Source organism: Malaclemys terrapin, chromosome 15, assembly GCF_027887155.1.
Source record: "Malaclemys terrapin pileata isolate rMalTer1 chromosome 15, rMalTer1.hap1, whole genome shotgun sequence".
In the NCBI taxonomy this organism is placed as follows: Eukaryota; Metazoa; Chordata; order Testudines; family Emydidae; genus Malaclemys; species Malaclemys terrapin.
In genome coordinates, this window is record NC_071519.1 from 4,147,667 (window position 1) to 4,162,056 (window position 14,390).

Below are 14,390 nucleotides of genomic sequence, written 5' to 3' on the forward strand. Positions count from 1 at the left end.
CCCTGGGACCCCAAGCTGGACCTAACTGAGGGGGGCCCTGTTGTCTGTGCCTGCAAGACCTGTCTTGGACTGTATTCCTATCATCCAAATAAACCTTCTGCTTTACTGGCTGGCTGAGAGTCATGGTGAATCGCAGGAAGCCGGGGGTGCAGGGCCCTGAGTCCCCCAATACTCCGTGACACCCCACTCCCCTCCCAGAGCCAGGGAGAGAACCCAGGAGTCCTGGCTCCCACCCCCCTCTCCAATCAGCACTGCCCAGGAAAGCGTATCTCAGACACTCATCTGGGGCAGGAGGCAGGTGAGGCTCCCGGCAGCCCCACCCCATGGCTCATGGGGCTGTGTTTGGGAATAGGAGGTCCGTGGGTGGTAGGAGCTGGGGCGGGGCCTGGGGAGCTAGGTTAGGAGGCGAGAACGCCTTGTTCCCGCTGCTATGGGACATCTATTAATAGCCAGAGCTGAGACAGCCCCAGGCTTTGGCTCTGCGGCACCAACCAGGCAAGCACCAATCTCACTCTGGCAGCTGGATGGGGCCTACACCAGGGATCTCTCCAACCCCCTGACCCTGTCTTCCTCGTGTAGATTCAACCTTATGTCTAGTCCTGGTCCCTCTAACCTCTAGACCCCACTTCCCTCCCTCAGCTGGAAATCAGGTGCTGAAACCTGAGGGACTTGGTGCAGGATCCAGCGTGCGAGATGTAGAAATCGGGAGGATTTGGGACAGGATCCAGCGTGCGAGATGTAGAAATCGGGAGGATTTGGGACAGGATCCAGCGTGCGAGATGTAGAAATCGGGAGGATTTGGGGGCAGGATCCAACGTGCGAGACGTAGAAATAGGGAGGATTTGGGGCAAGATCCAGCATGCGAGACGTAGAAATCGGGAGGATTTTGGTGCAGGATTCAGCATGCGAAACGTAGAAATCGGGAGGATTTGGTGCAGGATCCAGCGTGCGAGACATAGAAATTGGGAGGATTTGGGGCAGGATGCAGCATGCAAGACGTCGAAATCGGAAGGATTTGGGGCAGGATCCAGCGTGCGAAATGTAGAAATCGGGAGGATTTTGGTGCAGGATGCAGCATGCGAGACGTTGAAATCGGGAGGATTTGGGGCAGGATCCAGTGTGTTGAAACATAGAAATCGGGAGGATTTGGGGCAGGATCCGGCGTGCGAGACATCAATGCAGAAGAGGATTGGAATATTATTCAGGATGCTCTGGATGACCTTGAAGACTGGAGTGGCAGAAATGGGATGAAACTCCATAGTCCAGAGCAAGGCCATGCATTTAGGGGCAAGAATTTGTGCGGCGAGCTGGGGGCTCGTCCGCTGGAAGCAACGGAGCAGGAGAGCGCTCTGGGCAGGTGGGTTGATCCTAGGCCAAGGAACCGCCAGTGTGATGGGGCAGCGAAAAAGGCAAAAGCGAACTAGGATGTATCCATGGAGATGGATACAGGCCGTCGTGTCAGACGAGGCACAGGTAAGACCCCATCCGGGACGCTGCCTCCAATTTGGCTCACCCATGCTTGGGAAAGATGAATTCAGACTGGAACCCGGTGCAGAGAAGAGTTCCTAGAATGATCACGGACATGGAGGGCCTGTCTTATGAGAGGAGACAGGAAAAACTGCTTTGTCTCGCCCAGCAAAAAGAGGACTGGGGGGGACGGGGACTGATTTCTCTATAAATACATCAGATGGATTTGGGGCAGGATCCAGCCGGCGTGATGCTGAAATTGGGGGGATTGGGCGCAGGATCCAGCGTCTGTGATGCCGAAATCGGGGGGGATTTGGGGCAAGACGGGGGGGGGACGACACTGAGGGGTACAACGAGCGACTGAAGCTAAAGGACAATGTTCCCGCAAGAACAAGTGGCTATAAACTGGCCCTGGACAAATTCAGGCTGGACGTTAGACGGTTTCTCCCGGGATCTGAGTTGGCACCAAAGATTCTTTCTCTCCGGTGCTCGGCTGGCTGGGTCTTGCTCATCTGGGTCAGCAGCTGTGTTTATGGGTTTTTTTACCTTCCTCTGCAGCATGGGGTGCGGGTCATTTGCCAGGATCATCCATCCTATCCTCTCCCTGTAGCACAAAATAGTTTATGGCCTGTGCGCTGTGATACTTCAGTCTGATTTCAGTTGTTGGGTTGGTGTGCGGGGCTTGATGGCCTGTGAGGTACAGGAACTCAGAGGAGTCCCTCCCTTCTGGCCTTCAACGCTATGACTTTATATAATCAGGGGGTCTTTGGTGGAGAAGTGAGCATGACAAAGAAATCAGGGTGATTTCATGGCGAATTCAGTGTGAGAAACACACATCAGGGGGATTTGGTGCAGATATCAGCAGGGGAGATGGAAATCAGGGATTCGGTGCAGAATTCAGCGTGCAAAACAGAAATCGGGGGGAATTGGGTGCAGAATTCGGTGTGTTTGAAAGCGAAATCAGGTGTGTGATGCAGGATTCAGTGTCAGTGATGGGGGAAATCAGGGAATTTGGGTGCAGAATTCAGTAAGTGTGAAACAGAACTCAGGGGAATTTGGGTGCAGAATTCAGTGTGTGAGACAGAAGGCAGGGGGAACAGGTGCAGAATCAATCAGGTGACACAGAAATCAGGGCAAGCTGATGCAGAATTCAGTGTGTGCATCACAGAAGTCAGGGAAATGTGATGCGGCAATCGGGGGGCTTACGTGCCGAATCCTGAGCACGTGCCGTAGAAACTGGAGGGGAGGAGGAGGTTGGTTGTTGAGTCAATGTTCAGTGTGGGCGAAGCAGAAATCATTGGATTCTTCGAGCACGTATTTGGGTGGACCCCACGAGATCAGGCTCTTTTGGCCAGCGGTGCCCATTGTACCCTTGCCCAGCTGTAGACAAAGGGCAGAGCCACCCCGGCCAACCCCTCCGTCCCTTTTCATTGCCTGGCGCAAAATAGCATTTAGCCCTGCCCGCCTAAGCCAGATGGGCAGGGCCCATGGGGGGAGTTTGCCTTCTGGTCCAGCATGGGGCACCGATGCCCTGCCGGGCTCAGATGGGGGCTCATCTCACTTTTGCAGGGACATCAGCCCCCCGCCCCCATCTCTTGTGATCTGTGCCAGTTTAGTTAGCCGAGGGGTGAAAGGCTTTGGGTGTGGGATGCATTGCAGGGGGGGCTGAGTGCAATGCATGGGCCGTGCTAGCCAGAGGGACGGGCTGGCTGGCTGGTTGAACAGGCCCTTTCTGGGCTTAAATGGGGTTTGTTTAAAATTATTCACCCCTAAGGTCTCGGGGATACCTGGGGTTCAGCCTCATGGCTGAGATCTAGGGGTTGGCTGTGCTGGGGAATACACAGCCACTAGACCAAAACTCCCCTCCCAGAGCTGGGGATAGAACCCAGGAGTCCTGGCTCCCAACCCCCCTGCTCTAACCACTAGACCCCACTCCCCTCCCAGAGCCAGGGAGAGAACCCCAGAGCCCTTGGCCGTGGGTGCTGCCTAGTGGCCCCTTGGTTCCCAGCTCAGCACTGGAGGAACCAGTCAAGGCTCCCTTGGTCCGGACTGTAGCCAGATGGGAATGGGGCTATGGCCCCGCCCCATTTCTCTAGCAGCAGGGAAGGCTGCCCCCTGCTGGCAGCCCCGGCACTCACCCAGCTCCACTGCGTGAGGGGGAGTCTTGATTTTTAACAGGGTCAGTTGTGGGGAAGGAGCCAGGACTCCTGGGTTCTCTCCCTGCCTCTGGGAGGGGAGCAGGGGCTGGGGAGTTAGAGCAGGGAGGGCTGGGAGCCAGGACTCCTGGGTTCTGTTGTGAACTGGGCCAAACCTTGTTCTGAGTTGAGTTAAAACCTCACTGAGATAGGCATGAGTCCCCCTTTCAATTAACAGAACTGTAACCATAAATCAACCCCCAAACCAAACACCTTCCCTAAGGGGGGGCGTGGGGTTGTTATGGGAAGGGCACCCCCCCACCCCCCAGCACCTGAGCCGGAAAAGAGGCTTGAGGCTGGCTGCTAAGCCCCAGCTCCTTTCATTCCTGGGTCTGCCTCTGGGGCAGCGCAGTTGGTTATGCAGGGACCCTTCACCTGGCACCAAGATGCAGCCACCTCTGGGGCGGGGTGGCTGGTTATACAGGGACCCCTCGCCGGCGCTGAGATGCGGTTACCTCTGGGGCGGGGCGGCGGGTTATACAGGGTTCCCTCCCCTGGACAGTTGGCAGCACAGACAGACAGAGGGACAGACAGCAGCTTGGGCGTTCTTCACAGGACATTTATTTATTGTACATTTTCACAGCATAAAGTCACTCCCCGTTCCCTCCACACGGTGCCTCGCCCCCCGCCTGCCAGGGAGCACGTGGGGGGTGGGGGAGAACGACCCCGCCTCCCTCCGGCTGCGTCTAGGGGAATCCAGCCAGCCCTGCCCCCCCTCCACTCCCATCCCAGATGGCTTTAGAATTCGGGGGCGCTGGTCCCACTGTGGGGCACGGTGGGACCAGCACCCCCAAAGCCGAGGGGCAGCAGTGACACCTGCCCCCCGGCCTGGGGAAAACACAGCCTGGGATCTGCCCCCCCCCCCCCTTCCCCAGCAGTTCACAATCCACACAGCCTGCTTGAAGGCACCCCCGGCCGCCCCACTGCCAAGCCAGCCTCATAGGGGGCAGGTGGGGGGCAGAGCCAGCCAGGTCCTCAGCTCCCGCGTTCCCTCCAGATGGGGAGCAGAGGACCCACCAGGCTGCCCCCCCAAAACAGGCATCGTAGGGGACCCTGCACCAACGTCCCTCCGAGCTGGCAGGGGGGCCCCCGATCCACCCCCCCCGAGGGACACAGTCACACGTCACGTCTCCTAAGTGGGTGTGGGGGGGATCGTGCTATAGGGGCTGGCGGGGGGAGGGGTCGTGCTATGGGGCTGTCTCGGAGCTGGGAGAGGTTTAACGCTATGGGGCTATCAGGGAAGGTTTAATGCTACAGATGATTGACTCTAGGGGCTGGGGCAGGGAAAGGTGGGGGTCACTCATCACACGACACAGGGATGCAAAGCCGGGCAGGGTCCCGGTGGGGTGGTGGGGGGATCCGGCCGGCCAGTACCCCCCAATCGTACCCTTCCCACTGCTTCCTCCATTGCAGAGCAGCTCAGGGGTCACCCCCTGCTGGCCACCAGGGGAACCCCCCCACTAGGGGGTGGGGGAGGGGAATGCCCCATCGGTGCCCACACCCTGTCTGGGGAGCGGGAAGTCGCTGGCTCTGGGCTGCGCCAGCTTCTTTCCCCCCTCCTAGACAAGACTTAACCAACCTCCCCGCTATGGGATCACCGAGCCCCCCTTCCCCAGCCAGGCCTGGGCCCTGCTGCTGGGTGGGGGACACTCTGGGGCCAGACAGTTAATGGGGAGCCAGCCTGCCCCACCTTGGGGCCTCTCTGGCCCCATCCCGCCACCCCCAGATCCCCAGAGGAGAGAAGCTGGAACTGCTGGGCCATGGGGGAGGGGTGGATTTGGGGGCTCCCCCCTTTCCCCATGCAACCCCCACTTTAAGACTCTTAAAGGGCTTAGAGCTGGGGGTGTGACACAGCACTGCCCCCTCCCCAACATGAGGTGGGGGGGCAGGAAGATCAACCCCCAGCCCCCTCCCCTCCCCCCAAAGACAGACTGCACAGTGGGCTCCAGGAATGTTACAAAAGCCCACAGGGTCGGGGCGGGGGGGAAGAGGAAGGTAAAGAAACTCATGACACCCCCACCCCCGGCCCCACGTGGTGTGAGATGCAACCGTTTCTGGGGCGGGGCGGCTGGTTATCCAGGGACCCCTTGCCCGGCGCTGAGATGCAGCCACCTCTGGGGCGGGGCGGCTGGTTACACAGGGACCCCTAGCCCAGGTGCTGAGATGCGGCCACCTCTGGGGGGGGGAGGGGGCACAGCTGGTTTAGCCAGGGACCCCTTGCCCGGCGCTGAGATGCAGCCACCTCTGGGGTGGGGCGGCTGGTTACACAGGGACCCCTAGCCCAGGTGCTGAGATGCGGTCACCTCTGGGGCGGGGAGGCTGGTTACACAGGGACCCCTAGCCCAGGTGCTGAGATGCAGCCACCTCTGGGGGGGGGGGGGGGGCACAGCTGGTTTAGCCAGGGACCCCTTGCCCGGCGCTGAGATGCAGCCACCTCTGGGGCGGGGAGGCTGGTTACACAGGGACCCCTAGCCCAGGTGCTGAGATGCAGCCACCTCTGGGGCAGGGCGGCTGGCTCGCGCTGCCCGGCCTCACTCTGAAAGGGCAGGGGTGGGTGCTTGAGTTTCTCAGGCTTCTGGGTTCCCCCTATTTTATTTTTGGGGAAGGGGGATTGGTCCTTAAAATATTTAAATTAAAACACTAGACACTGAAAACACCAGGGGGGGAGGGAGCAGGTATTGGGGGGCGGATCCATGACAGCTGGAAATCTAGTAATAAATCTACAAACAGACAAAATATAGAATATATATATATGTATAAATAAGTCAGCCTATATACAGGACGGCCACACGCACCGCAAGACACGCACACACGCCACGGGGAGGCCCGGGGGGGAAAGGGGGAGGGGGAGGGGGAGGCTGGAAGATATGGCTGAGATCATGGGAGGGGGGGGTCGTAGCCCCTCGCGCCTCTCCCGGCCGCAGCTCCTTTGGGGGGAGGGAGGGGGGGCTTTGGCTTCCAAGGGTCCATTAAGTGCTGAAGTAAACTAGAAAGGAAAGAGAGACAGGAGCAGAGAGGAGTTAGTTTAAGATGCGGCCGCCTCTGGGGCGGGGCGGCTGGTTACACAGGGACCCCTTGCTTGGCGCCGAGATGCAGCCACCTCTGGGGCAGGACGGCTGGTTACACAGGGACCCCTCGCTTGGCGCTGAAATGCAGCCACCTCTGGGGCAGGCTGATGATTATACAGGGACCCCTCTGGGGAGCCAGGGCAGCCTAAGAGCCCTACAGGAAGCACCAGTTTAGGACAGGAAGTGGGGCTTTCTTCAGAGCGAAGAGGAAGTCTCCCTGTTTAGCCCAATTGGATGTTAACCCTGGAACCTAATGATGGTGGCTGACGTTTACAGGGAGACTGGATGGGAGGGGGAGAGGGGGCAGGTGGCATTTGGGGATGGGACATTTCTGTTGCTTCATTCTGATGGGTGCCATCACCTTCATCCCAAAAATAGAGAAGGGGCTCGGGGGGAAGAAGGGGGGGACGACGACAGGACCCAGCAGACTCCAACAGCTGGAGAAGGGGAAGTCCAGGGAGCGAGGGAAGGAAATTTCAGGCCATCCAGCAGGGCCACAGAAAGCCACACCCCTTCCCAATAACCCTTCCCCAGTTTCACCCCACAGGGTCCAGGTGCGGTTGTGGGCGGGGCCTCACAAGCCACACCCTTTCCCAATAACCCTTTGCCGGTTTCACAGCTGTACTCGGGGTGTCTGTGGGCAGGGCCAAGGAAAGCCCACCCCCTCGAATACCTTGTTTCTGCACTATTGGCTGGACTGTGTAGGTGCTGTGGTGGGTGGGGCCTGTGGGGTGGAAAAAAGCTCCACCCCCTTTATTTCTGCACTAAGGGGAGAGTGGTGGGTGGGGTCTCTGTGTGGGCGGGTCCAAGGAAAGCCACACCCCTTCCAATAACCCTTTGCTGCCCTCTTTAGGGGTGGCTGTGGAGCTGTCTGTGGGCGGAGCCAAGGACAGCCCCGCCTCCTCATTGCCACACCCCCATGACAGGTGCCCGGCTGCCTTTCCCACATCCCAAGAGCAGGTGGGAGCGTCCCTAGGGAAGGGGGTGGGGGTCACATAGCCACCCCCCTGCCCACCAGCCCCCCCTCCCCCAAACCCCCACTCACCAATGATAATGATCAAGATGATGGCGCATATCACCCCCAGGATAATCATCATCTGTGGGGAGAGAGACCATGAGCGTCCGGGCCGCGGGAAGGAGGTGGTGGGCAGGGGTTTGGGGCCAGGAGGGGAGCCCTGGGGGAGGGCAGAGGGTCAGAGGGAGCCAGGAAGGGCAGCTATGGGGCAGAGAGTGGCAGGGATGAGGAAGATGATATAGGGAGGGTTGTAGGAGGCCGTGGGGAGACAGGGAGCTGTGGGGGGGTGATACGGGGGTCCACAGGGGACTGTGGGGAGACGGGGGGGGGCTGCAGGGGGCCATGGGGGGAGTCAGTGGGTTGCAGGAGGCCATGGGGAGATGTCAGTGGGGAGATAGGGGGCTGTGGGGGGGAAGACGAGGGGGCCATGGGGACTGCAGAGGGCCATGGGGAGACGTGGGGGCCATGGGGGGGGAGATGGGGGACCACAGGGGGTCCGTGGGGGCTGCAGGGGAAGTCAGTGGGCTGCAGAGGGCCGTGGGGAGATGTCAGTGGGTTGCAGGAGGCCGTGGGGAGACAGGGAGCTGTGGGGGGGGCCACAGGGGGCCGTGGAGACTGCAGAGGGCCATGGGGAGATGAGGGGGCCACGGGGGGCCGTGGAGGCTGCAGAGGGCCGTGGGGAGCCGGGGCGTCGCGTGGAGAGATGGGGGGCGGCGGGGGCAGTGGGAGCTGGGGGGCCGCACCTTGAGGTTCTTCCACCAGTACTTGCGCTTTAGCTTGGCGGCGCTGGTCTCGAACTGGGAGGCGCCGGCCTGCAGGGCGTCGGCTCGGTCGTCCAGCTCCGACAGCTTCTGGTCCCGCTCCAGCACCTTGTCCACGTTCACCCGCATGATATCAACCACCTGGGGGGGGGGGGGGGGGGGGGAAGGGGAAGCGTCAGACACAGGGAGACCCGGCCAGAGAAGGGACCCAGGTGTCCGGAAGCCGCATGCCACCCCCTGAACTCACCTCGTCCACCTGGGCTTGGGTCTGCTGCAGCCTCCGGTTGCTGGTGAGGTTGGGGGGTGGTGGTGGGGGGCCACCCCCTTCTCCTCCAGCGGCGGGGGGCACAGCAGCAGGGGCCGACCTGGGGGGCAGAGAGCAACGGTCACAGTGACCCCGCAAAGGAGAAATAGCCCCGAACCCAGCCATCCTCAGTGGGCATTGCCCCTCGCTTTCACACCATAGCCCCTCACTCCCACCCATAGCTCCCCTCTGCATTGCCAGCGCCCCTCGATCCTATCCCATAGCCCCTCACTCCCACCCATAGCCCCCCTCTGCATTGCCAGCGCCCCTCGATCCTATCCCATAGCCCCTCACTCCCACCCATAGCCCCCCTCTGCACTGCCAGCGGCCCTCGATCCTACCCCATAGACCCTCACTCCCACCCCATAGCACCCCATTGCCCCTCAATCTCACCCCATAACCCCCCACACACCGCCACTGCCCCCCAATCCCGCCCCATAGCCCCTCACTGCCACCCCATAGCGCCCTGGTGCCCTAAATCCCACTCCATAGTTGCCCCCAGCAATGCCAGCACCCTTCAATCCTTCCCATAGATGCCCTCCACTCCTGGACTGCTAGTACCCCATAATCCTGCCCCATAGCCAGCCTCTCCCTGCAGCCCCCCCAGCGTCACAGGTGCCCCTCTATTCTGGTTTTTTGGGCGAGGGGGGGGGGGGCTGTGGGGCAGCACCGGGGAATGAACCCCTAGAATTTATCCCCGCCGGGCAGACGTAGGCTGCGATCAGCTGGGTAACGACCCAAACCCAGTGCCAGGGAGAGATGCAAACGGGGGCTGCACTGGGGAGGGTTCTGGGAGGGGAGTGGGGGCTGGTGGTTAGAGCAGGGCGGGCTGGGAGCCAGGACTCCTGGGTTCTCTCCCCGGCTCTGGGAGGGGAGTGGGGGTGAATGGTCAGAGTGGGGGGACTGGGATCCAGGATTCAACTTTCAGGCGAAAAGTGTTCATCGGACCAGCCCCAGAGACACCCCCCCGCAGGGGGCTGGGAGGGGATTTGCCCCGGCTGCGGCGTGGGTGAGCCCGCGACCAGCCCCTGCTTCCAACGCGCGCAGTTTTCCCAAAGGACGCCGTAGAGTGGGGCAGAGATGAGCCCCAGAACCGAGCCGAGAGGGGCCGTGGCGGCATCTGGGGAGTGTCTCTGGGAGGACTGGCCTGCGGAGGAAATCCCGGGGGCGCCAGACACAATCGGGCCCCGGTGTTTAACCGGGAAGGGGAGGGACCCTTGGAACAAGCTGCCCGGGGCAGAGGGGGGCTGGTCCAGTGTTCGGATCCAGCCGGGAGGCCTGTCTAGAAGGCGCGTTAGCCAAACCCAAGTTACCGGCCTCCCTCCAGGGGGAAGATTCTCTGGCCTGGGTGAGCCAGGAGTCCTGGGTCCCAGCCCCCCCTGCTCTAACCACCAGCTCCCTCTCCCCTCCCAGAGCCAGGGAGAGAACCCAGGAGTCCTGGCTCCCAGCGCCTCCTGCTCTAACCACTAGCCCCCACTCCCATCCCAGAGCCAGGGAGAGAACCCAGGAGTCCTGGCTCCCAGCGCCCCCACTCCGCAGCACATAGGGAAGGGAAATTCACTCTGGTTTATATACTAACGTTTTTGTTGCCTTGCAATGCCCCAGCTCAGAAACACCATCCTACTGCGTCCTTGGGGGTGTGTGCAGACACACACACCCCCCCCCCCCGGGACCCTACAGCGTCCGTGGGGGCGTGTGCAGACACCCCCCAGGGCCCTGGAGCGTCTATGGGCAGACAATCCCCAGCTGTAGGGGGCCTGGGTCATCAGGAGAGGGATAGGCGGCCGCCCCTGCTAGAGAAGGAGGTTGGGGGGCAATGAGATAGGCCCCCCCCAACACACACAGAGCTCTTGGGGGGCCCCCAAACAGGCACAGCCCCCCCCCAATACACGGCCAAAGACCCACAGCAGCCCTGCAGCTCGTCCACTGCAGGCCAGGGAGGGACCCCGGAGCCAGGACTCCTGGGTTCTCTCCCCCAACTCTGGGATTGGAGTGGGGTCTGAGGTGGGGAGGAGTGGGACCACCGCCTTGCCCTGCCCCAATGCCCTATGCCCCACCAACCTGCCCAGGGCCCTGCCAGTCTCACATCCCAACCCCCACTGCTGCCCCTTCTTCCATCCATCCCCCTCTTAATCCTCCGGCCCCTGCCAGCCCCACATCCTACACACCCCACTGCTGCCCTGTTCTCCATCCAGCCCCACATCCTAACCCCCATGGCCCACTGCTACCCTGTCCTCCATCCATGCCCCCCAGCCCCACATCCTATGCCCCTCCCACACACCCCACTGCTGCCCTGTCTTCCCTCCACTGCCCAACCCACCCCCCAGCCCCACATCCTACCCCCCCACCCCACTGCTGCGCTGTCCTTCATCCATCTCCCAGCCCCACATCCTACCCCCCAACCTGGCTCACTCCATTCTCCGTCTGTTTCTTTGTGACCTTCCCGTCTCCTCTAAAAATAAAAAATGACCCCCACACCTCCCCGAAAATCCCGGACGGTGGGGGGCTGGGCTACAACTGGCCACGCGGCCTTCACATCGGAGGCTGGGGGGCTCTGCAGAACTGTGTGTGGGGGGGCTGCCTCCCCACCGGGAAAGCAAAACGTGTGTGTGGGGGAGGCGGGGGGAGCCGGGCTGCCAACGAGCGGCCATGTTCAGCGTCATCCTGCCGCCGGAGCTAAAAATACCCAGCAGGAGAAACGGGGGACGCAGCCCCCCTTATTCTTGTATTGAGGGGGCCTCGGATGCCCCCTGTCTGTGGGGGGGAGGATTGGGGACCCACCCAGAAATTCAGCTGGGCTGAGGCTCTTTTTAAACCCAGCGTCCCCTGATGGGTGGGGGGCTCCCCCCCCGCATGACATGAGTGTGTGTGTGTGGGGGGGGATGGAGTGATGATAGTTTTAAACCCACTTCCCCATGGCTGGTTCCTGCCCTCTCCTGCTGCCCCCCTCCCCAAGACTCCTGCCCCCCATCCCCCTCTGCTCCCCAACCCAGGCTCCCACCCCGCTCCCTCTGTCCCCCCCGCAAGACTCCCGCCCCACCCGACAAGCCCCTGCCCCCCATCACAGGCTCCCCCCATAGCCCTGGGCCCCTACTCCCCATTCTTCTCTCTCCAGCCCTCCCTCTGCCCCTTTGCAGGGTGTCCCCCAACCCAGCCCCCTGGCACCCACTATCTTTTGTGCATGGCAGCAAACACAGCCAGGGGCACCCCTGGGTCCTTTCTTTGCAACCGGGCTTTGCTAGCCGCGGTTGCCATAGGGTGTGATGGGACCCCCCCCCGCGGGTGGGGCAGGAAGTATGCGGCTAGCTGATGCATGGGGGGGGTAATGCAAGCAGAGGTGCAATGCAAGCGATCAATCTCCTTGCTATCGATCCCCTAGTCCCGTCCCTGCCCTTGCCTGGCTACACCCAGCCCCAGGGGCCCTGGCTTTTGGGAATAAGCCCCCCAAATGCGGGAACGGGCAAGGAGATCACCCGTGCACCCGGGGCGATGCATCATCCCACGCCAGAGCCTATTTTTCTCCTTGCCCTGAGGATGCCCCTACCCTGCGCTTTGCAGAGGCCGGCCACGGGAGGGTGGGTAAGCCATCTTCCCAGCGGGGGAGCCCCGATCTCGGGTGCACACCCCAGCCCTGGCTTTACGGAGATCATCCACGGGAGGGTGGATAAGCGCCCTTCCCCTATGGGGACTGGGGGGGGGGTACCCCGGATCTCGCGTGCACCCCGCTTTATGCAGCCTGGAGAGCATTGCACGCTATTTAGCTCCTTGCATTGAGAACACCCCAGCTTGGCTTTACCGAGCCCATCCACTGCGAGGGTGAATAAGCCCCCTTCCCTTGACAGAGGGACCCCGGATCTGGCGTGCACCCCGCTTTCTGCAGCCTGGGGAACATTGCACGCTCTTTATCTCCTTGCATTGAGAACACCCCAGCTTGGATTTACCGAGCCCATCCACTGGGAGGGTGGATAAGCCCCCTGCCCTGGACAGGGGGACCCCAGATCTGGCGTGCACCCCGCTTTCTGCAGCCTGGGGAACATTGCACACTATTTATCTCCTTGCACCCATCATGCCCCTGCCTTACTGAGACCATCCATTGGGAGGGTGGATGAGCCCCCTTTCCCTACGGAGGCGAGGGGAAAGGCCCGATCTCGCATGCCCCCAGGTTTATGTAGCCCGTGGGGCATTGAGCAGTCCCCTGCCCCCCCGTTTTGCTGAGCCCCGGGGTCGGCGGAGCCCCCAGCCCCTGCGGGGGCGGCGAGCCCGGCTCCGGCATGCACCCGAAGCGATGCAGCCCGGGGACCATTGCACGCTGCTTCCCTTCTTGCATCGGGGGCTACTCACATGTCGGGAGCGGCGGCGGCGCGGGCCGGGGTCTGCGGCGGGGCGGGCGCTCGGCGAGTGGCGCGGGTCCCTGAGCCGAGCGGGGAAGATGGCGGCCGGGCTGGCGCATCCGGGCACCTGGGCGGGTGAGGGGGGGCAGGAGGGGGAGCTGCTGGGCCCGAGCCCTCTGCAATCAGCGCGTGGGCGGGGCAGCGCGCGGGGGCGGGGCCACTGGGGGCAGGGCAAATAATGGGCATGGGGCAGAGGAAGGGGGAGGGGTAGCAAGGCAAGGGATAGAAGGGGGCAGATGAAGGGGGAGGGGCAGCAAGGCAAGGGATAGAAGGGGGCAGATGAAGGGGGCCGCTAGAAGAGGGGCAGACAAAGGGTCAGGGGAAACAAGGGGGGAGATGGGGGCCAGTAGATGGCAGATAAAAAAGGGAGGGGGCAACAAGGGACCAAGAGGGCCAATAAAGGGCCCTGTCAGTCCTATTCTACCCCTCCTCCCCCAGGGGCGATGCTGGGATGGGGGCAGGAGGTGCCCGGCCCCCTGCGGCCATGGGGCTGGGTCAGTCCCCTCCACACAGACCAGGCCCAAGGGATTCCCCCCACCCCGAGCTGAGGCTGATGTTGGGGGGAGGAGATGGGGCAATCAGGGGGTGGGAAGAGGCTCTGCCCCCAGGCCTGCCCCCCAAGCCAGCAGGCAGCTGGGGGCCCATGTTCGACTCATGGGGAGCCAGGCAGCCAAGGGCACTGCTGTGCCCCAGCAATGGCTGCATTTCAGGGCTGGGGGCATGAAAGGTGTGGGAGAGCACCCCCTGCTGTGTCCCTGCCCCACAGCACCCCCTAGTGCTCTGGGACCAGCCCTGCCTGCCAGGGGAGAGCGCCCTCTGCTGAACCCCCCGCCTCGCTCCCTGCTCCACAGGGCCCCCTAGTGCCACCCTGGGGCCATCCTTGCTGCCAGGGGAGAGTGCCCCCTGCTGAGCCCCCCGCGCCACAGCACCCCCTAGGGCCAGCCCCTTGTGTGTCCCTGCCCCACAGTGCCCCCCACCTGCTGTGGAGAGCGGCCCCTGCTGAGCCCTTGCCCCACTCCCTGCCCCACAGCGCCCCCCTAGGACCAGCTCCACCTGCTAGGGGACAGCGGCCCCTGCTGCACCTGCCCCACATCACCCCCAGTTCCCATATCCTCACCAAGTCCCCCGGCTCGCAGCAGAGGACCCAGAGGGTGAAGAGGATGGTGCTGGTGCTATTGACCTATGGGAT

The 14,390-nt window shown here is 62.3% G+C and overlaps 1 protein-coding gene across 1 annotated transcript; it reads right to left on the bottom strand.

Moving 5' to 3' along the window:
• Positions 1–4,200: 4,200 nt before the first annotated feature.
• On the bottom strand, positions 4,201–13,273 carry VAMP2 (vesicle associated membrane protein 2). The gene is made up of 5 exons (XM_054005382.1): positions 13,152–13,273; positions 8,754–8,871; positions 8,489–8,647; positions 7,776–7,827; positions 4,201–6,648 (listed from the first exon to the last, which is right to left on the bottom strand). Coding segments are annotated over exons 1-5 (348 nt in total). The 5' UTR covers positions 13,154–13,273; the 3' UTR covers positions 4,201–6,631.
• Positions 13,274–14,390: the final 1,117 nt, after the last annotated feature.